At 51.0% G+C, this 22,365-nt stretch overlaps 1 protein-coding gene across 1 annotated transcript in view; it reads right to left on the reverse strand.

Moving 5' to 3' along the window:
• Nlrc5 (NLR family CARD domain containing 5) overlaps positions 1-22,365 on the reverse strand; it is a 69,095-nt gene that overhangs the window by 36,762 nt on the left and 9,968 nt on the right. The window contains exons 3-19 of the mRNA XM_041649997.1: positions 18,883-19,183; positions 18,169-18,228; positions 17,504-17,572; positions 14,823-16,488; positions 13,168-13,251; positions 12,947-13,030; positions 10,498-10,581; positions 10,299-10,388; positions 9,535-9,594; positions 8,273-8,338; positions 7,779-7,862; positions 5,278-5,361; positions 4,367-4,456; positions 3,385-3,453; positions 2,486-2,554; positions 1,635-1,727; positions 1,148-1,231 (exon numbers count right to left, since the gene is read on the reverse strand). Of these exons, the coding sequence (XP_041505931.1) occupies positions 1,148-1,231; positions 1,635-1,727; positions 2,486-2,554; positions 3,385-3,453; positions 4,367-4,456; positions 5,278-5,361; positions 7,779-7,862; positions 8,273-8,338; positions 9,535-9,594; positions 10,299-10,388; positions 10,498-10,581; positions 12,947-13,030; positions 13,168-13,251; positions 14,823-16,488; positions 17,504-17,572; positions 18,169-18,228; positions 18,883-19,171 (3,125 nt within the window). The 5' untranslated portion in view covers positions 19,172-19,183. The remainder of the gene's footprint in view (positions 1-1,147; positions 1,232-1,634; positions 1,728-2,485; positions 2,555-3,384; positions 3,454-4,366; positions 4,457-5,277; positions 5,362-7,778; positions 7,863-8,272; positions 8,339-9,534; positions 9,595-10,298; positions 10,389-10,497; positions 10,582-12,946; positions 13,031-13,167; positions 13,252-14,822; positions 16,489-17,503; positions 17,573-18,168; positions 18,229-18,882; positions 19,184-22,365) is intronic.

Below are 22,365 nucleotides of genomic sequence, written 5' to 3' on the forward strand. Positions count from 1 at the left end.
GGTACCTTGTCACCTTGTGAAGAATACCTGCAAGAATCTGCCAGCAAACTCAATCTGCATGCCATTGTCTGCAAAAGAAAGGCCCCTTTCCTGCCTGTAAGCACCCCCAGTGCCCCTACCCCCAGGATCAGCCAGTCTCCTGGTAACATAGTATTGTAGCAAGAAAGGCCCTGGGCCACAGTGCTCCTTCATTACAGCCACAAGTGGAGACTACACCCAATTCTTTTTTGTTTGTTTGTTTGTTTTGTTTCTGTTTTCCGAGACGGGGTTTCTCTGTGCAGCTTTGGAGCCTGTCCTGGAACTCACGCTGCAGATCAGGCTGGCCTCGAACTCACAGAGATCCACTTGTCTCTGCCTCCTGAGTGCTGGGATTAAAGGCGTGTGCCACTACAGCCTGGCTCCACCCGATTCTCATGCATTTACTGAGGCACCCAGAAGCTTCAGCTTCTGCCGTGACTTCCCAAGGCCATACAGAGCACAGGCAGCACAGACAGCCAGAACCCAGGGCCTTCAGCTTCATTCACAAGATCCTCTTATTTCTGTCCAGGGAAGCTTGGGAACAGGAGGGTACTGAGAGAGCCGAGAACATCCGAGGCCTTTGAGAGCTCAGGAATGTGGTTGAGTAGGCAGAGTGTGGGGGATCTTTTGTTCACCAAGGTCTTCCTCCCACCCCGAGGTCCTCCCACCTCTCTATCAGGTCAACAGAATACTTGGGCTTCTCTAGACTTGCTGTGTGGTGTCTTCTCCAGCATGAGTCCTCCCTGTCCACCTAGGTGGAGTTTCATCAAGTGGCCCTCTTTCTGTAACCAGGGACTAGAATGACTGCTGTCAGTAGTTTATCGCTTAATGTCCTCATGCGTCCATCATGCTTCCCATGATCCCCTCGTACTGCATGCATCTGCACAGCCCAGGTGCCGTGGGAGCCCACGGAGAGACACAGGGTCTGCTTGGATAAGATCTGAAGCAGAAGCTAGGGCAGAGCTCTGCCCAGTCCAGCCAGGATGAGCAGAGCCCCAGTCGGGCCCTTGTTAAGCATTTGCCTGTGTGGTGCTGGAGGAAGGGGCTTCATATGCACTACAGGGTTACATCGTCACTGGACATAGAACAAACCCTCCCACAGAGGCCTGGGGGGTAGTTAGTGGCTTACTTCAAGGACTGCAGGGGACCTAGTCCTGGGAGCAGCTGGGCTAGTAGGGCCACCCCTTCATCCCCCAGAGAGTTGTTTGATAGGCTGGAAAAGAAAAAGAGGTTAGTGGACCATGGAGTGAGTTCTGCTTTCTTATCAGTGTCGTCACCCAGCTGCTTCTGGGACCAGGAACTCCAATCTAAGCACTAGGTTAAATCTTTGCACATCACACATGGGCCTCATCCCTCTTCCCAGTATTCTTTCCAAAATTTGTGGTCTTCTGGGATGGCTGCAAAGGGTACCAGTGTGGGATGTATACTTGGAAGGAAAGTCACTCCACCCGCCCCTGACGTCAGGAAGGAAAGTCACTCCCCCACTCCCTGAGGTCTCTAATGTCAGTGGAGAAAGACTAAGGGCCTAATGCTTCGAAACAGAACAGGACACCTATGTTCTATCACTGAGCAGCCTGTACTGTCCCCGCCTAGCCCCCCTGGATGCAGATACTCACTCAAGGTGATCCAAGTGGTGGAGCTCGCAGTTGGCTCTCAGTGCCCCGCAGAGCCTCTCTATGTCCTTGGCCAGGAAGCCACATTGTGTCAGCCTGCAAGGAGCCAGACCACAGCTCTGCAGTGACCACTAGACGTTGGACAGGGGAAAGCTGCCCACAGCCCCAGAGCCAGGCAGAGAAGCCCACAGGTAGGGGTTGTGGTTTGTGATGTGGAGAGGGACAGGAGGACTGACACACAGCCACCTGAAACAGCACAGAAAGGCCCGGGGCTGGGGCTGAGAGGGAAAGGGATAGAATTTTTAAATGGAGATAGCCATAAAGACAATAAATATAGAGATAGACAAGTAGAGATAGCAGCAGAGAGAGAGACACTCATAGGCAGAGACACTGAGGGGCACAGATAAAGAGAAACAGTGACAGAGACAAAAAACAAAAAGTCAAATGAGAAATAAGACTAAGTGCTGTAGAGAAAGAAACCACCTCTGAATGAGACAGGCAGACAGGCAGGCGGACAGACAGGCAGACAGACAGACAGGCGGATGGACAGGCAGGCAGGCAGGCAGAGAAGCAAAAGGAAGATGGTATTGGTGGGAACATGCAGGGCTGAGGAGCCCAGGCTGAGGCCCAGAATTGGGGGTTGGAAGTTCACTGCTTTCATTTTTTTGTTCAGTCTCCCCAACCCAGGGTTAGGAAGCTACAGGGTGGGACTGCCTAGACAGTGGGAGGTGGCTGAAGGGTGGGATATGCAGGGAACAGGAAGTCGCCAGGCTGTAACTCCTTGACACAGGTGAGACAAACCCTGTGAGACAGGTTTGAAGCTTGGGGACAAGGTAGGAGAATTATTACTGTACCTGATTCTTCGAGAGCTCCCGGACATCTCCGAGGTCACAGAAGATGCAAAGCTGGTAAGTGGTGCTCCCCTGAGGACACACAGCAAGGCCAGGCTGAGCGTCTCGCCAAAACTCACTGTCTAGCTTTGACTCTCTGACCTCAACCAGGGTCAGTGGGACTTTAGCCTGGTGTGACCTGGGACTGGCCTCGTTTGGCATGAATGAGCTCTCTCTGTCTAACACTAGCCGCACACATAAGGAAATGCCCAATTCACCCTGGTTGCTGTCACCATTAATATCATTGTCATTATCATCATCAGAGAAGGTGGAGATGGCACTTTTCTCCTACCAGCCTTCCAGGCTCAGACTCTGTGCTATAGCTTGTGGGGAGTCACACATGACACAGAGCTAAGCCCCTAGCTATGTCCTGGAAGTCATTTGAAGGAGGAAGACAGACATCTCTTTGAATGGTCCTGTGCCAAAGGAAGACAGAAGTTCTGGCCAAATCAGAGCTCCGGGCCAGGCTACTCTCCATATTTAGGCTAAACCACCAAGTTTCCCATGAATAATTGTCTAACTATCCCAGCCTGGCCTGGCATACTACCCAGATCCTACATCACTGGGTTCCCAGTAGTCTGCTCCTTCCTCATCAGAGCCATGTCTCCAGCAAGGCTGCTGAAGGCCTGACCCTTGGTGAATTCCCTTTCACTTTTGAGACAGGGTCTCGTGTGTCTTAGGCACCACCGTGGGTCATTTCTACAGCCCTGGGAACTGAGTCCAGGGTCTCATGCAGTATTAGACAAACACTACAATCTGAGATGCATCTCCAGCCCTACTTTGTGAGTTCTTGTTGAGGTCGCCCTGGTTCAGGGAGAGCACAGCCCCATCCCAGAGAGGAATGTAGGGATGCTGGTCCTTACGTCTTGCAGCTCCCCTCTTGCTCCCTTGGCTCCCGGGAAAATATGAGTACCACGGTGTTGGTCAGCAGGCTGTGGACAAGAGAGGAGCAACAGACAGAGTTATGGTCCTTGTCTTACCTTGACCAGGTGGGACTACCAAGACACCACACCTGGCCAAGCTAAGCCCCTTCCTGTGACTTCCTCTGAGACTTTGAGGTGTGAGGCCTTCCTGCTACACAGACTTCAGATTCTTCCAGCTCTGGTTTGTACCTCAGTCTGTAGCATGCCCCTTCTGCCTGCACAGGTGGACTAGGGTGGGGGTTTCCTCTGATGCTTGGAGCACTTAGAATATGGGTGCTGTCTCTCATGACACGCAGTACATCTCAGTGGCCACAGTGAATGAGGACCCTAATCTACCTTGTGAGAGATCTGGTTTCCCTCCAGCCCTTTGGGGGAGGTGTGCACAAAATGGAGACCCTCCAGGCAACTGAGAACCAAGAAGGAGGCTTGCAACAAGGTGGGAGCTGCACTTTTATCCATTTACACATATTCTTGGTCCCCACACTGGTAGAGACAGAACTGAGATTGGACCAGAGGGACAGGAGGCTGATATGTCACATGGAGACTGTTCTCAGGAGAAGCTGGGCAGGAACTGATGGGAGCTGGAAGGGGCAGGGCCCAGCCTGATCCCACTGGAGCTGGGGACACAGTGGGCACTGCACAGTTTGTACCAACTGAAGCAAGGAGCTGGAGGGCTGTTTTCTCATTTTCTGATCCTGCTACTTTCAGATGGCTCCACCGGCTGCAGGCAGCTCTCCAGAGGAGCGCCACAGCACCGGCGGTGACTGCACTGTTGTGCTAGCTGGGCAGGGCTCAGGCAGCATCTTCTGGGGGTCCCTGAGGTATGAGGCCAGAAATAATATGGGGAATTTCAGAAAGTATGGTGACCTGGCCCTGAACTCAGAGTTTAAAGGGCAGTGACGATGCCCTGTGTGGCACCCACCTGATATGCATCTCCTTCAGGGTCCCACATGTTCTCATGGCTCTCAACACACAGGTCACCCCAGTCTTAGAGAGGCCATTGTTACTGAGGCTGTGGAGAGGAGAGGGAGGCAGTGTCAGCAGGCAGACAGCTCCTGCCCCCTCATTGTGGCTTAAAAATTGTTGTCTGTCATGGGTCCCCAAGCAGGGTCTCTCAAAGAATTCTTCAAGTTCTCTGGCTTAACCCATAAGCACTACCCCTGGTTCTCCTCTCTCTGAGCCTTGGTTTTGTGGTATGCAGAGTAACTGCTGACCATGCAGGACTGACTAGCAGACTCTGTACCAAGGGTTTTAGGTGTGCATGGTCTCATTTAATTCCATTTTACAGATGGAGAAACTGAGGCCCAGAGACATTCAATTACTTTCCCAGGATTTTAAAGTTATGGAGTGGCATAGTGAAGGCTGAAGCCCAAACCACTTTCCCCAACATCACTACTCCTTACTCAACCCAACGACCAGGAGGCATAACACAACCCACCTAGATACCATCTTTGTCCCCGTCTTGCACCATTAGACAGCCTGCTTTCTTGGGTCACCACTCCAACAACTTATGCCTACACCCTAACCAAACATACTACATTGCCCGCCGGAGTCTTGGCCCAGCGGCCGAGTACCCACCCATTCAGTACCTTAGCTCTGGCCCAGTGCAAGGCTCCTGCCTCCCAGAGCTGTGGCCAGAGTTAGACAGCGAGGCTACTAGTAGCTCAGGGCAGAGGCAAGAGCAAGGTGTAGTCAAGAGGCCAACTTAGCTGGAGAGAGGGGACACTGGGCAGATCCTTGCTGACTGTGGGTGTGGGGAACAGGGGCAGGCAGGGACCAGATGGGACTCTCCATGGCTCCTCTTGTCACCCAGCGGCAGGGTGTGCAACTCACTCCAGTTTCTGGGCAATTCGCAGCTGGGAAGCAGCCTCTGCCACAAGTCGACAGCCTTCGTCTTCCAGATGGTTCTCTGAAAGACTAAGATAGAGGCACCGTGGAGACACGCACAGCCTCCCTCTTGCTTCAGTTGGAGCATCGTTCCCACAGTGAACTTTATAATCACTTAAGGGGACAGGCCGCCAGCTCCACACGTGGCGCTTCTACATGTGTGCCACATTCCATACAATCTATGAGCAAGCAGGGACTCATATCTTCTTCATCTTCCTGCCGGGTAAAGCAAGGCAGAGTCCTTAAGGGACCCGCTCAAGGGTGGGCTTGGACTCAACCCAGACAGCCTGACTGGAAGGTTCCACCTGTACCTATTCCTGTACGCTGCAATACAAATAACTGTTTCTTGTGATAACCTCCTTAATTCCAGGATATCTGACCTGGTGTAGGGCCGGGGGGAGGGGCGGGGCTTTCTTGATTTATTTAAGTACTCGCTGGAAATCCCAGGAGTTCTATAGGTGAGTGATGGGGAGAGATTTGGAAAGATTGTCCCTAGTAGTGGGAACAGCACATTCAAAGATCCCATCATATAGCACACATCAGCATCCAGAGGAAGCCAGTGTGTTTAGACTGGAAATTGAGTTATGGTAGCAGGGTAAAGGGTTTGGAGAGTTTGGGGGAGGCTTCTGGGTCTCACAGGATGTGAGGATTTGGGCTTTATTTACTCTGAAGGTAAAGAGAGAGGGAGTGAAGGGCAGTGGTGAAATACAGTCTACCTTGACAGAAAGAGAATGCCATGGTGGAAGGTGGGAAAACCACGAGCCGGAGCTAATGGTGAGAGGTCACTAGGTGAGAGGTTCTAACAGAGGAAGTGGATGAAGAACCTGTAGAAGAGATGGGCTTGAGACCGCCTAAGTTGGATTGGCAATAGGGTGGCTGGGAAGGTGTTATTCATCTAGTTAGGTGAGGTGGGGTTGTGTTGCAAGTGAGGGACTGGGGAGGGGTAGGTTCAGTGACGGCAAGCAGGCCAGAAACATCCCATGTCTTCTTTTTAAATTTTGTTTTGTAAACCTGAGTGTCTGCCATGCGCGTGAAGGTGTTCTGGATCCCTCGAACTGGAGTTACATGAAGTTGTGAACTGCCAACATGGATGCTGGAAACTGAAGTCAGGTCCCCCCCGGGGGGGGGGGGGTCGGGCAACAGGCACTCAGCCCCTAAACCATCTCTCCAGATCTTTTTTTTTTTCTTTTTGGTTTTTTGAGACAGGGTTTCTCTGTAGCTTTGGAGCCTGTCCTGGAACTAGCTCTTGTAGACCAGGCTGGCTTCGAACTCACAGAGATTGCCTGCCTCTGCCTCCCGAGTGCTGGGATTAAAGGCGTGCGCCACCACCGCCCGGCCTCTCCAGATCTTTTAATCATTTTTTTAAATTATGTTTATATTTTGTAGTGGGGGTCGTGCACACGGAGGCGAAAGGACAACTTGCAGGGGCTGATTTGCTCTTTCTATCAAGTGGGGCCTGGACTTTGAAGTCCGATGGCCAGGCTTGGTGACAGGTGCACTTAGCTGCTGAGTCGTCTTACTGGCCCTCATTTGCTATGTTTGAGTCTTGTCCCTGAGTCTTCCAATGAAACAAGGTAAGAGATCAAGAGTTGATCGTCCAAGTAACCCGCCCCTTATGTAGCACACCCTGAAGTGAGCCAACTCACCCCTAAATACTTCACAGCACCCCACTATTTTTTGTTTGTTTGTGAGTTTTTTGTTTTTTTGGTTTTTCAGGAGAGGGTTTCTCTGTGTATCCCTGGTTGTCTTGTAACTTGCTCTGTAGACCAAACTGGCCTTGAACTCAGAGATTCAAATGCTGGGATTAAAGGTGTGCACCATCACCACCTGGTGCACCCCACCATTCTGCCTCACATCCCTTAGAGGACTTCCTGGGATTGTTGGTGGGGCCCCCTTTCTATCACTAAGAAATATCACCACCAGTTCTTAAGCCCCGCATCTTAAGGAACCAGGCATCATGGGAACTTCTTTAGCCTGTGAAGAATTAGTTGGTCATCCTAAGTGCAGGAGGGGCCCCCTCTACTGATGGCCATGGAAGTGGTGGCAGGACTCACGAGGATGGGCTGAGAACTTCAGACCAGATGCTTCCTACGTTTGATCTTGAGTGAATTTCCCTCTGTGCCTTCATTTCCTGCTCTATAAAACGTGGTTCCATCACCATGAGGAGACACTAACACACGTGTCTGACAGCTCCTAGCTCAGCACTTGGCATAGGACGGTGCTACACGGTGATTGGTGTTCTGACACGTGTTCTGACAGGTTCTTGGACAGATGTTCTGACAGATGTTCTGACAGGTGTTCTGACAGGTTTTCTGACAGGGGATGTCCCCGGACTCTTGAGAAGTCAGCCACCCACACCACATCCCCCACATGAAGGTGAGGCCTTGGCTGCTCTGCCAAGCTCCCCTAGTTCCTGCCCCAGGTCTCCCACTTTCCAGGGTACTCACTCCACTTCTTCCAGGCAGGGACCTTTCTGGAGTAGCTCCACAAGGGTTTCTGCATCATGGACCCTGAGCTGGCATCTCTGAAGACTGGGATAGGAAGAGAGGAGTTCAGGGGAAAACCCTGGTCCTTCCTGTCCTGAGTCAGACAAGTCCTGAGGGTGCAGACCTAGGGGTCTGTGTACCTCTAGTAGAGGAGTGATCTTATTCAAGGCACTTCGTCTGCCTGTAACTCAGTTTCTTCCTCTACCAAACTGGAGTAATACATGTCATTCATGAGGTTCCTAAAAGACTTTCCACAAAGTACCAGCCACCTCTGAGCACAGTGCCCCACATATAGCAAGGGCCCATTCAGCTGGAGCTCTTGTTGACATATGCAAGCCCTTTCTTTGTCACTGCATCTGCTTTCCTTGTGCTCCTCCCTGCCTGGCCTCCCTCCCCTGGGAAAGGGCCATCCCTCCATTATCATTTTCTGAGGGCAGCAGGCCTTGCTGAGGTACCTGAGTTCCAGGCTTTGGCTCTGTCTTTCTTTCTTCAGGCTGTCTTTGTCCTGTAGGCTTGATGCTCTATAAAGAAAAGATTACATACTAGCTTGGGCTCAGGAGCCAGACCTGATGAACTGAACCTCTTTGCTTAACATCTAGGGTCTGAAGAGCCTGCAGCACCTCCCGGGGTGAGTTAGTCCCAAAGACAGAGCTGGAAGGCACTCAAGGTGCAACTCGGAGAAGCCGCAGGAGTAAAGGGCTTGAGGTCTTCATTCCAATGTGCTCTCTCCCATATGTGGCTGTGCAGGTTTTGGCAAGTCACATAACCCATCAGACTTTTCGGTTTCTATTTCCTAAAGTCGCCAAGCTAGCATCCCTTTGATGTGATCTTTGGCTCAGAAGACAGGGATCATGCACTGCGACAGGCAGGTCCAGGCAGAGGGGAGCTACAGCCCTTCCAGACTCTCAGACAGGGAGAGGAGAGTGCCAGGGACTGCAGAGAATCTTGGGCCATTTCCATAACTTAGAGATTTGAAATGTCTACAGAACCCTTTTACAATAACAGAACTGTTCTCCCGCTGTGTCATCTGCCACGGGAGGGACCTGTGGCCATTATTGAGCCCTGGAAGGGTGGTACATGCAACTGATAGACTGAAGTCACTTCATTTCCATTGTCACAATGGCTGGCAATGGCTACACTGGGTGTCAGAGATTTAGACATCTGGAGGGGTGTAGGGAGGGACAGTGGCACAACTGGCTCATGGTGCAGATGGGGAGATTGAAGCTGGGATAGTCAGGGAGGAGTGTGGGGAACTTGGGAGGAGTGTTCCCCCAGAGGGAGAACCTTACATGTCTTCACCCACCCAGTGGGGGGGGGGGGAGCACGTGGAGATCCACGCATGGCCAGCATCTGAACACTGGTGGCGGGCCAGTGTCTGGAACATGTTAGACACATTCAGTCCTCCCATTCCCCAGGCAACCCTAATGTGTGGCTCACTAACTTCTTCTTTATCTTTCTTTCAGTTTGAAGAATGTTTCTTCACCTTCTCCCTACAGGCCTGGCTCACTCTGAGACCCTGGGCATGCTCTCTAGCCAGGGGTCAGATGTACTCCAGACACATGGGAGGGAGGGGGAGCACTACCTTGCCAGCCCTGAGCAGGAATTCACGTGGCAGTAGGGAGAGCCTTCCCACTTCCGCTCTAGGTTCCCACCCTCACCTTCCCAGCCCGGACCCCTTCTCAGGACTAGCTGGGGCCATGTCTCCTGAGTTACTTACCCTGATTGCTGCACAGCTGTCTCTGTGATCGGGGACAGAAGGAAGATGAAGTCGGACTCGCTAGAGGGTCAGACACAAAGCCATGATATCTAGGAACCGGAAGTCACCACTGCCCAGCTGTCATCCACCCCCGCCCCAACCATCCAGGGAAAGTTTATTTCCTGGCCCACAGAGAAACCAGGGAATGGGAAAGAGTGCCCTAGCACAGGTTCTAAGTTCTCTGCCACCCGCGAGTCTGCTTTTGAAAGGTCAGAAAGATGATGTTGGAGGGGTCTTTGTTTAGTTTTGTTTTGGTTCTTTTTTTTTTTAAGACAAGGTATCATGTAAACCAGGCTGGCCCTGAATTCACTAGTAGTTGAGGCTAGCCTTGGACTCCTAATCCTCCTGAGTTCTGGTATTGCCACCGTGTATCACCATGTCCACCATGTCCTCTGAGAGCTTTTTAAAATGAGAATTACATTTGTATTCAGATTAAGAAGCCTGACGTCTAACCTGTGAGCCAATGAGGTAATACTGTTTCAGTACCACGGAGAGCGACACAGCGCTAACTATTCATTTGGCTCCGCAATGTTGTTCATCCATCGGTCCACGCAACTTTCCACCCAATTGCTATTAATAAAGCGCCAGACCCAAGCCACACTCTGAATTAAGCTGATTCAGGCATGCACACACAGATCTTGTAAGCTAGGGGGACCTCCTCTTTCCCCATCCCTCGCTCCCTCTGTCCCTTTCCTTTTTTCCCAAGACCTTGGAAATCTGCTCACCTGACCTGCAGCTTTCTGACAGTAGGACACGTGATGGCCACCTTCACCGCGGACAGCAGTGCTGACACGGAGACGCTGTTTCTGCTCAGGCTGCACAATTGTGGCAAAGTGTCAGGGCTGGATACCCTTGACATGGTGGACAAAGGAAAGAGTGACTTGGCCCAGGAAAAGGGATTGGCTGAGGGTCGAGATCACTTACTCAAGTTTCTGGAGCTTTGGTAGGCAAGGGAGCAGCTCCACAAGGCTCACCACCTCTGGGTCCTTCAGCTGGTTGTCGTGCAAGCTGCAGAGAGACCAAGACCTAATCCCTCAGGTGTGGGGGGGAGGATGGGCGCTAGGAAGCCCCAGGCGGTGGGTGACAGTCTTATAAAGTGAGGTATGGTGATCCAGGCCTTAGGTGTACAGTGTGCCTGAGTCCTGAGTTCGCCAACATCCCAGGGGACTACTGAAGTCTCTGTGGGGGACTAAAGACTCTACTTCTGGTGTCAGCTCTGGCCACAGCTCCCCAGAGTCCAGGACAACCGCTCCAACCTATCTCTTTCTGAAATCCCAGCTGGAGGGGCAGATGGATAAATGGTATGAGAATGATTGAGAGCAACAGGGGACATTGAAAATAAATAAATAAATAAATGGGTGATGGGTGCCAAGATTAAGGCCACTCAATAACCAAAAGAGAGAGTTTTGATAAGATCAATGGTTTAAATCTTCATTCAAACCATAGTGACCACTGAACAAAGGCATCAGAGGGAACAGCAGAGACTGGCCAGCTTGTGGTCCAGTCTGTAAGTGTTGTATTCTATACTTCTTCCTGGGCCAGCCTGCTTAGATTCAGGGGTTGCCTTTCTGAACTTCAGGAAGGAGCTGTATAAGGCTGTAGAAGACCAAGGAATTTGCTGAGATTGTGTCTCTTAGCAATGTTAGAAGCTATACTCATACAGATTCACCAATATGACTGCCTACACATGAGCCTAACGATGACAACATCAACAGACAGGTTAACATGGATGGGAGAAAGTCCATGACACCGCTACTCTACACAAAGAACTATAGGCAACTGAATGCTAAGAGTGGGAGAAATAGTCTTCCCAATTGGTTATCCAATACCAAATGGCTGGCCCTGGAAACATACATACAAGTAACAAGTAACATTTACAGACAGAGAGGGTTATATTTAGGAATATATGTATATACATTTATGTATATGGATGCAATAACAATGAAAAAAGAGGCCTTGAATCTGAAAGAGATCAAGGAGAGGTATATAGGAGGGCTTGGAGGGAGGAAAGGTGATGTAGGTGGGTCATCTATCTATCTGTTGCTTTCATTGGTTAATTAATAAAGAAAACTGCTTGGCCTGATAGGTCAGAACATAGGTAGGTGGAGTAGACAGAACAGAATGCTGGGAGGAAGAAGGCAGTGAGGCAGATGCGATGAAGCTCCAGCCCAAGATGGACGTAGGTTAGAATCTTCCCGGTAAGCCACCACCTCGTGGTGCTACATACATTAATAGAAATGGGTTACCAAGATGTGAGAGTTAGCCAGTAAGGGGCTAGAGCTAATGGGCCAAACAGTGTTTAAATGAATACAATTTGTGTGTTGTTATTTCGGGTGTAAAGCTAGCCGGGCAGGACGAAAAGCAGGCCTGCTCGCCTCATCACTACAGAAAGGGAAGAGAGAAATGATGTAATTATATTATAATCTCAAAAAGAAACGAATAAAATTAAAAGAAAGTATTATTTTTTTTTTTTAAAAAGACTGTAGCAGAGGGTCCCTGGTTCCACCTTTCTCTGAAACAATTCCAGACACAAGCAAGAGGTATATTGTGCAGATAGGCTCAGCCAGTGTGTGTAGTGAGCCGACAGGATCGCCATTACAAGATGGCGCCAGCATCCTGTCTTGTTGGAAATAAACAACTCCATATTTGGCTATGCCTTTGAGAGCTGCGTGTCCCCAGCTTCCCGCATGCGCGGTGGATGAGGATCCTTGAGCCTATCCCGATGCGGTCTGGTGTCAGCTGTTGGTGGCAGCCAATCACAGGGCGACCCGTGTGCCAATTCCCTATTTAAGCAGCTGCCTAAGAGCCCTTCACCCCTTCGCTTCATTCTGTCTCTCCCCTTAGCTCCCTGCCCCTTCGCTCTCTGCCCCTCTCGTTTCCTGCTCCCCATCAATCAAGGGTACTCCAGTAAAGCGTGATCTGAGGGGAATCCTGATATGGTGGTCGTTCTTTCTCGCCGGTCGAGAGGTCCACCACAAGTGTGTGCTGAGTCTCAGTGTGCCTGTGTGTGCCAGACATGTACACATCTGTGAATAGGTCTGTGGCACACCCTTGAGCTTGAGTGTGCATTTCTGTGCAAGTGTGTACCCAAGTGCAGAGTGTGAAGTAGTACGTTGTATGCATTTATGTGTTCCCCACGGTACCTGCCTTCTGCCTAGATACTGTAATCCCTTTTCCTAGGGCCACAGAAGGAGGGGAGGGAGCCCAAAACTCATGATCCTCCAAGGTGGTCCCAAATATGTGCACCGCTGGAATCTCAGAGGCATTCTTTCGGATTTGGCCCACCTCATTCTTAGACTGATGGCTCTCGCTCTCTGGTCATCCTGGATGGAATGATCCCCAAAGCAAAAGAGCCCTTTTAGAGGTCACTCACCTGACCTCCTCCAGCTGGAAACAGAGGGGTAAAGCCTGTACCAGATGCCTGATGCCTTGGGCTGTGATCTTACTTCCTGTTAACCTACAGGGCAAACAAAGACGGTAGAGGAATGGGGGCAGAGAAGGGGACTGGCCAGGAATCTGTCTGTGCAGGACTAAACAGGGAAAAGTATGCCAGATATCCTTCTTCGCATATTTCGCTTGCAAGCCTTGGCTCACCCTAGTATCTTCAGGCTCCCCATAGTAGGCAAGCTCCTGCCCAGGGCTTCTGCAAAGGCATCCCCACACTTTCTGCTTTTAAAGCTGCAGGAGAGAAGCAAAACGAGTCAGTGCGGGGCAGGCAGGGCTTAGAAACTGGCAATACACCACTGGCAGTGTCCATGGGGAGAGATGGGGCATCATAGTAGCACGAGTTATCATTGTAGCTGCTGGGGTAGCAAGAAGTACAGCTCACAGCAATGGCTTCTTTATCTGCCAAATCGGTTCTACCTTCATCCATAGAAATACAGTCACATAGAGTTTAAATCATGACAAGCAAGGATCATGCATGCGTGCAAGCTTACTGCTCTCGTAGCAGCCAGAGGTCTTTATCACTTTTCCGTTTGTTTGTTTGTTTGTTTGTTTTTCTCCCACTAGTCCTGAAACTCACTCTAGCTTAGGTTGGACTGGCTGACAGTGAGCTCTGGGGATCCACCTGTCTCTGTCCCTCACCTCTTCTGCTACAGGCATGAGAGGCTATGCTTACTTTTTACATAAGCGCTGGGGACTTGAACTCAGGTCCTGTTGCTTTTACAGCAAGCCCTCGCAGACACCGAGCTATCTACCCAGACTCAAGACACTCCCTTAGAACCAGAAGCAACAACGAAGTGCTAACGATCAAAATGGGCAGAGACTTTTGCAGAGGAACAATTTCACTTCACAAATCGGTCTAAAAAGGATTTTAAGTGATAAAACTGTAACTCAGTAGGCTGGACTGCCTTGTTACAATGCTAATAATATACTAAAATCTGTGAGGTGTTTTCAGCCTATTGACACTGATAACAAGTTTGTAAATGAAACCTGGTGTTGATGTGAAGGGGGAGAACAAGAAATGGCGCTCTAGCTGGAAGTAGTTCACCAGCCAGCAGTGACATTTCCAGCTTCCCTTGCAGCCCGGAGTGGCTGTGTGGCTAGGTTCTCAGCAATGCAACGTGACTGGAAGGGACGTGTTCCACTTCCACGGTGACCTTTAAACATTCCTCTAAAGTCACCTTTTCCCTTTCTCCAAGTCAGGGCACAAAGACACCCATGGCTCTGCACTGATCCTACAGCTAGGATGTCTGAGGGATGCTGGAGCAAGGACCGGGGTCCCTGCATGACCAGATGGGGCAAAGCAAACTACCCACTTGAACCACCAACTTCTGACTTGTCCATGACTCCAACAGGACTTCCCCCGCTGTATCTGGAGAGGCTCACACTGGGACTGCACCTTTGCTCTTCCGATAGAAATGGAGTCTTGGTTCTGGACCAAGGCCAGGTTGAGAAGCCTGTCTGACTTGAGTACTTACTGCACGTGTGGAGAAACACCCTCGAGGGAGGTAATATATACCTGTTCAAGGTCAGGCAGCCTTGAGCAACACAGCCCAAATCCAGCACTCCAGTCCCCGACTGCCAGAGAGACGTGAGAGTCAGGAAGCCACAGGCACCTGGACTCCAGGAGCCGGGTCAAGGTGAGCGGCTGCCCTACCATGTTACACACTAAATGAAGATGGAGCGTGCTTTTCGGATGGTCAAGACTTGAATCCAGTCTCTCTGGCAGACTGGTTGACCTCCCGCTTTCCCAAAGCACAGTGCCCTCTCCCACCCTCCCCTGTCTCTCTTCTGATTTGACTCACCTGAGATTCTCAACTTGCCCACATCCTACCAGAGCCTCTGGGCAATGGGGCTCCAGTGGGCAGCCATCAAAATCCAGGTGAATGGGGGCAACCCTGTGCTCCAAAATGTTGGCGAGTGCAGCCAGGTCTGCACGGGTCAGTGGGAGATTGTGGAAGGAGAGCTGGACGGGGAGGTTTTGGGCAGTGAACTGCGCCAGCTCCAGCTCCTGGGTCTCAGCCACACAGTGATACAATTCTATCATCTTTGGTCCCGTAAGCTTCCGGCTAGCCAGCTTCCTCAGCACCTGAACAACAGCAGCCTGCCTGGAGCTCACCCAGGCTTCCTCTTGTTGAGCCAGGTGGCAAAGGAATGCACGGCAGTTGTGAGATGCCAGGCCTGCCAGGAAGGTAGGGAGATGGTCGGAGAGGCCCAGCCTAGCTTTGGTCCGCAGCACCCAGTGGGAATTGAGTGTGACATAGTAAGTGAGCGTTTCTTTGTCTACCCTGTCGCTGGCCATCAGATACAGAGCAGCAAAGAACTCTTGCAGGCTAAGGTGGGCAAAGGCATAGCCTATTTCTTGGTGCTTAGGGCTGGTACGAATGCAGAAGGAGGTCAGGAGGCTGTGGGCCGCTCCAAAAGCCATCAGGGAAGGACTAATGTCTTTTTCCACAGAGAAAATGACCTTCCCAATGTCCAGTCTACTAAGGGCCACCTTTCCAAGGTCCAACAAGGATGTGGCAGGCAGAGTCCCATGGGGGCTAAACGTTTCCACCATCTGCAGGAACAGCTGGGTTACGGTGGGCAGGAGGGCCGTGGACTGCCCTGGAGGGCCTCCAGGAAGCAGACGGCCGAGGCTGAAGCAGGCCACCCTGCACAGTGCAGGTACTGCACACATTCCCCGGAGGCGCTCATTGGCTCTCATTTCCGCCAGGGCCAGCTCCTGTAACAGCAGGTCACTGAAGAAGTGGCTGACGTACTTCTCTATCCGCTGCCCATCAAAGCCCCACATGTACACCATGGCGGCCTCTGTGGGCACACAGGCAGGCAGTTTCCCAGGACGAGAGGTGGCCAGCACCCAGCAGCCTGGCAGGAGGGTCCCACGGCAGAGGTCAGAGAAGAGGGCGAGGGCCGAGCCTGTGTTGTCAGCACCCGTGGAACTAGCATGGAGGGTCTCGTCCAGCCCATCAAAGATCAGCAGGACTTGATGGGCATTCTCCTCCAGGTACTGAAAAACAGCATCAGGGTCTGACTCGGGGCTCAGGTACTGGTCAAAAAGGAGCTGGGGCAGTGTCAGCGAATGTGTGATCATGTTGAGCCGGCGGAACTCAAAAAGGAACAGAGCCCGGAAGCAGTCCAGCTGACCGTCAGCCCACCTCCAGCAGAGCCGACGTGCCAGCGTGGTCTTGCCCATCCCAGCCTTTCCCAGCAGGACTGTCACTCGAGGTCCCTTGGGGGCCTTGAAATTGAAGAGATCCTGGAAGCTCACATCAGTGTCATCTGTGGCCTCGGGGTCTTCTTTAGTGGCTCCCTCCTGAACGTCCAAGGGTGCTGTACCCCGGCTCCACTGTAGAATTGGGGGGATGTAGACTTGTGGGGAGGCATGAGTACGCCTTGCTCCTGGGCATTCACCGCCATGGTACTGCTGGGCAGAGGTCTTCAGGAGCTTCAGATACTTCTCAGCGAGCTCTGCAAGGGGCACAGCAGTGGCATGAAGGCAGGAGTTCTCACACTCGATACATGTCCTGGGACCCCTTGATCAGGCTGCTACTGTCTTTAGTCCCATCTATGGGGGTATTGGGGCAATCATTAAGGGCACAATGGATGATCTTAGGTCACACATAGCTCCAGAGGGAATGGGCTGCAGAGCAGCATGGGCTCCGAAGCCTCTTACTCAGGGAGGTGGGTATGGGCCCTTGGGTCACAACTCTCTCTTCCAGGGCAATACAGGTGATGCTGTTTTCAGTAAACTGGGGGAGGTTGCTTGCTTTGCAACATCTATGGGGACCAGCTCTAAGATGGCAAAGGCACCTGCATCCTTCCTTTGAGAGTGGGCACCAACAAACGACAGGCTTTCTACTAGTCAATTAGACCATGGGAACTGGGCTTCTGCTATGCCAAGTGTTACTTCCTTCCTTCCTGGGTCATTGGGAAGATGCAGCCCCCACCTCTGCCCCAGGAAGGATTGCAGTAGTGGTCTGTTTTGCAAAGACATAAATTTTCTGGTTATGCCCATAGTTGGTGAAGTATATATGCATGTGAGGGTTGGGCCAAGGATTATTCTGGACTACTGGCAGAGGATGAAGGAAGTTTCCCCAATCCTCTTCCCCATGACTACCCTAGATACTCTGTGTCTCCAAGGAGCTCCTATCTGGGGGTTCGCCAGAACATCTTTATCACCTCCATCCTCACTCACCCTCCAACATGGCCACTGAAGGCCCAGGCCTGAGGTTACACTGGTTATCACCTGATGTTCCCATAACCTTGAGGACAGTCTGGAAGAGCCTAGGTGACAAATCTGTCCCTTGAGGTACCCTTTCTCCTCCTCTGCTCATTCAGGACCTTCAGTATCTCTCCTGGAGTTTTGGAAAACAAGCCCCTGGACCTCAGAAGCTTTTCAGCCAGGAACAAGGCCCAGCACATGTCTGTGATCAACCTCAGGGAAACCCAGTCTTATGCAGGGATCCCTACTCCCATAACTCACCTAGCTGCTGCTTCCTGCAGTGCTTCCGGCGGGGTGAGGACCCATAGCTCTGAAAAGGGCGCTTGACACCTGGAAAGAGAGGAATGAGGGCATAGGGGAGAGAAGGGGAACCCAGGGAGCAGCTTTGGGGTGCTCTATTCCACAAGTGGGCCCAGGAAGAGAAGTATGGGACACCTGGGAATTATGAGAAGGCCATTTCCATGGTTTCACCAGAAGCTTCAGGCTCGGGGCCAGGATAAAGCAAGCAGGCCCACAGCAGGGCATTCTAAGTGCCATGCCCACCAGGGAAGGGCCAGGCTCTGAGAATCTTTCAGTTACCTGTTTGAGCCTGTAACTGGTCCTTGAGCATACACATCAACACCATGACATAATACCTGCCTTCCTAGAATTCCACGAGGGGACAAGGGCATGAGAACAGGCTCTCTGGGTAATACCTGACAGGGGATCTAGAAGGCTGAGGCTAGCCACACTCAGAGTCTCTCCTGGGAACCCAAATTAGATTCCTGGTAAAAGGCAGTGGGGGCAGGCCTTGAAAGTCACAGAGAGGGAGGAAGTGGGGCTCAGTCCATGTGCCGCAGAAGAAATGGTGGCCACTAGCCACCACCAGCTTAAGGTGGAGACTGAGCATAACAGGTGCCACCCTGAGCCCTAACCCCAGATCTCACCATGGTGAAGCGGGGGTTCAGGATGGCTGTCCTCACCAGCTCCTAACTGCTTAGAGAATTCTGTAAAACATAGCAGGACACATGTCACCGGGGATGCGAGATAGATACAGAGGATACAGTGTCAAGAGGATATAGGTTGCCCGGATAGCTCTGAGTGGTATCTGTTCTGGGAGCAGCCATAGGTTCCACAGATTAAAAACTGACACCCAGTCATCTTTCAGGGAAGCAGGTGGTGCACTCTGCATGCAACAACATGCAGAAGTGTACATGTGTATGTGCACGTGTGCATCTCGGTGAGGATGCATGTCTGCACACATATATGTGTGTACGTGCTCACATGCCTGTGTGAGCTGTCTGTTCATGCATATGTGAGTATGTGTCCCCGCCTCTACACTAATAGAGCTCATGGGTGGGGGTCTCACTTTCTATCCAAGGACTCCTTGTCCCTCAGTATCTCATGCTCCTCCTCAGTGCGACGCTCAAGATGATACCAAATGGGATAGTCAACCTCCCTGCTTATTAGTAGGCACTGAGGTCTTCTGACTGCACCGCAGAAGGAAGTCTCTTGGTCACTGCAGGCACTTGGAATGTACGGCTATCCTATGTCCTCTCTGTGTGACCAGATGGGTCAGTGGGGGCAGGGACGGGGAGGCTGAAGCTCTGCGGGTCACAAGGCTGTGCTGGCAGCCTCGCACCTCCCGTGTGGACCCTTACCATCTTTTGGGCCCCAGATGCTCCTCAGTGGTACCTCCAGCTCTAGAGGCACGTCAAGCTCCATGCACAGACTATGGATGAAAGACTCCCAGGTGGCCAGGCTCTGGGTGTGCAGCCTCCTGAGCTGAACATCAATGCTCTCGGGGTCAAGGGCCTTGCTGCCGTCCGGGTCCACGGTAGGGAGGTAGAACCTAACCTTGGCGCTCAGCCATTCTGAGTTTTTACTCAGCAGACTCACAAGCCTGGTCCACAAGTTCTCAGTGTTCAGTCGGAGACTCTCAGAGTCCATCAGAGGCTGGCCCTGTGGAGATGAGGGGAAACGGGTGAGCTTGGGGGTGGGTGAGTGGGGGGCAGGCAGGCTGGGGTATGTGGTCTATGGTGATTTCTGTTAACTGTCAATCTGGAAGATGGGCCTCTGACTATACATGTGGAGGATTGTCTGCACTACATGAATTGATATGGGAGGCCCCATCTTGATGTGGATGGAACAATTCCCTGGGCAGGGGATGCTGGACTGTCTAGAGGGCAGGGAGGGAACCGAGCACTGGCGTTAATCACTCTGCTTGCTGACCGTGGATAAGACCAACAGCATCACACTCCTGCCGTCCTGACCTCCCAATGTAACGGACTGGACCCTTGGGCATCACAGTCCTGCCGCCCTGACCTCCCAGTGTAATTGACTCTACCCTTGGGCATCACACTCCTGACGCCCTGACCTCCCAATGTAATGGACTGGACCCTTGGGCATCACACTCTTGCCGCCCTAACCTCCCAAGTAATAATGGACTGTACTCTTGAGCAGCTTTCGCTATCGTCAGTGTATTGTATCATAGCAACAGAAAGTAGCCTGATGTGTCTGCTCACAATCAGCTTCAGAGACAGGTCTGCTTCTGTACCCTCCCCTGATCTATAAACACACACACACACACACACACACACACACACACACACCACACACAGACGCTAAGCAGAACAGTTTACCAGTTCTTTAAAGTATACTAGGCTCTGAGGATGCTGTTTCCATGGGCCATCTGTGCTGCTTCAGTCTGGGTTCATCTCACAACAGAGACGTCTAGTCACCCACTAATATTGTTCTTTCTTAGAACTATAACTCCCAACTGTTCCCTGATTATCCAGAATAGACTCGACCCCCCCCAGGCTCCCTAATAATTAGACACAGCCATATGATGGGGGTGGGGTTGGTCAATGGGATGCAAGAGGATGTTTTCCTTTACTTCTTTCTGGTGGCTGGAATGTTAACAGGATGCCTAGACCTTGGGTAGTCCTGTTGGGTAATGGGGTCAAGGTCAGTGCTGAGGAACATGTGAGTGAAATTGCTCAGCTTCCCTGGACTCTGTGCCTTTAGCCCTCTATTATGTGCCTGAGAAGTACATTTTTATGTGGTTCAAAATCCTGTCACTCAAGAAGTTCTGCATAAAGTGGACCGGGGTCTTAGCTACTACAAACCATCTGCGTTCTCTCTCTGTCTCTCTGTCTCTGTCTCTCTCTCTCAGCTAGTTCTCTCTTTCCAAAGATGGAGTTTTAATTTATATTTATGTGTATGTGTCTGTGTGACCTGTATAGTCCAGAAGAGGTCACTGTGTTCCCTGGACTTACAAGCAGTTCTTAGCTACATGCTATGGGTGTTGGGATCTAACCCTGGGACTTCTGGAAAAGCAGCAAGAACTCTTAACTGCTGAGCCATCTCTCCAGCCCGCTCTCCACCTTGAGATGGAAGCTTCAAAGAGCCTGCCGGGAAGAGTTCCCATAGATGGCAAGTGCAGTAAGGAGGCCGCTTGTTTGTCCCGGCAGCCCAGAACCAAAATAACCACACAGAAACTATATTATTTAAAACACTGCTCAGCCCATTAGCTCTAACTTCTTATTGGCTAACTCGTACACCTTAATTTAACCCATTTCTAGTAATCCGTGTATCACCATGTGGCTGTGACTTACCGGCAAGATTCCAACCAGCGTCTGTCTCTGGTGGGGCTTCACGGCTTCTCTCTGAATCTGTTCTCCTTCTCCCTGCATTTAGTTTAGTTTTCCCCACCTATCTCTGTTCTACCCTATCAGGCCAAGTCAGGTTTTTTTTTTTTATTCATTAACCAACCGTATTCACAGCATACAAAGGGGAATCCCACATCACCAAAGGGCATTCACAAAGCAGAAGCCTAAAATAATGAGCCGTGGTTTCTATCTAGTAAATCCATATGAGTTGGAAGCCATCATGGATACACAACATTTTAAATTATAAAACGGTTCATGGCACGATTATTAATAATAATTAAAAGTCAGAAGCAACATGAATGGCAAACAGTTGGAGGATGAGCTAATTAAATGGTGGTCTATATGATGGAATAAAATGGGGTATATTTCTCCATCAACACTAATGAAGTACATACTGTGTTAGGCATGGTATTCTCTGAGTATATTATCATAGATTAGCTAATCCTCAATTTGCAGAGCTAACACCTCTAACTCTAGAAAGAGTGGGAGGCCCACCCGGGACCTGGCCTTTCTACCCCCATTGAATATCCTGGGTACTCAGTGGGGGCTCCTTCCAGGCTCCTCTCCTCCATCAGACATCTAAGACTTGCCCCAGAGCTTACAAGTCACGTAATGTGCTCACATACATGATCCTTAGGCAGGGACCATTGTCTCTGGAGGAGATTCAGGCCAAGGAAGAGAGAAGGAAGCACCCAAGGTCACATACCAAGTTCGCGGCAGAGGCAGGATCAGAACAAAGATTTTTTTTTTGGCTCCCAGGCCAGTGAACTTCTAAAGCCTTAGAGCCTTGGGTAGCATGAGATAAGAGCTTTGTGTGATTTTGTTCAAAGGATGTCCCGGGAACAAGGGCATGGCTTCCTTACTGGGCTAGGCTGTCCGGCAGCTACACTGCTTGGGAAGAATCGCCCAGGGCAGCGGGTGACAAATGAGAAGGAGGTCTGGACAGATGATGCTGGGCAGTTCCTTATCCGTATCCTCACGTCAGCCTGACATGGAGCCTTTGTTTTGCCATAGGTGTCCCACCTCTTGAGATAAGACACCAAACTCTTTAAACAACCAACGCTGGCAGATGGGGCATATCTCACCATAAGAGACATTGTGACTTCTGTGGAAACAACCTCTGGGACATGGTTTTGGCAAAATGATTCACGGCCCAGAGTTAGGAGATAATTTCTGGCACAGTTTAATACTAATTCTCTGTGGTAGGGCTCGGGGACATTTACAGACACCCTGCTTCCCCCTTTCTGGGCCCTTGATGGTATCAATAAGGAACCATCCCTTTGCATTTGGGTGTGGCTGTGAAGCTCTGTTTGTCTGGTAAACTGTTAAATATTACACAGGTCACATTTGTGCAGATGTTTCACGAGCCAGTATGTGACTCACCCTGTGCCTTTTCAGATCATGGCTACTCCTTTAACCTGAGTGTGGGCCAAAGGACAATTTTGTGGACCAGAGCTCCCCTCCATTCACAAC

Source organism: Microtus oregoni, unplaced genomic scaffold (genome assembly GCF_018167655.1).
Source record: "Microtus oregoni isolate MIOR12 unplaced genomic scaffold, Mior012 000004F_ref0000308, whole genome shotgun sequence".
Lineage (NCBI taxonomy): Eukaryota > Metazoa > Chordata > Mammalia > Rodentia > Cricetidae > Microtus > Microtus oregoni.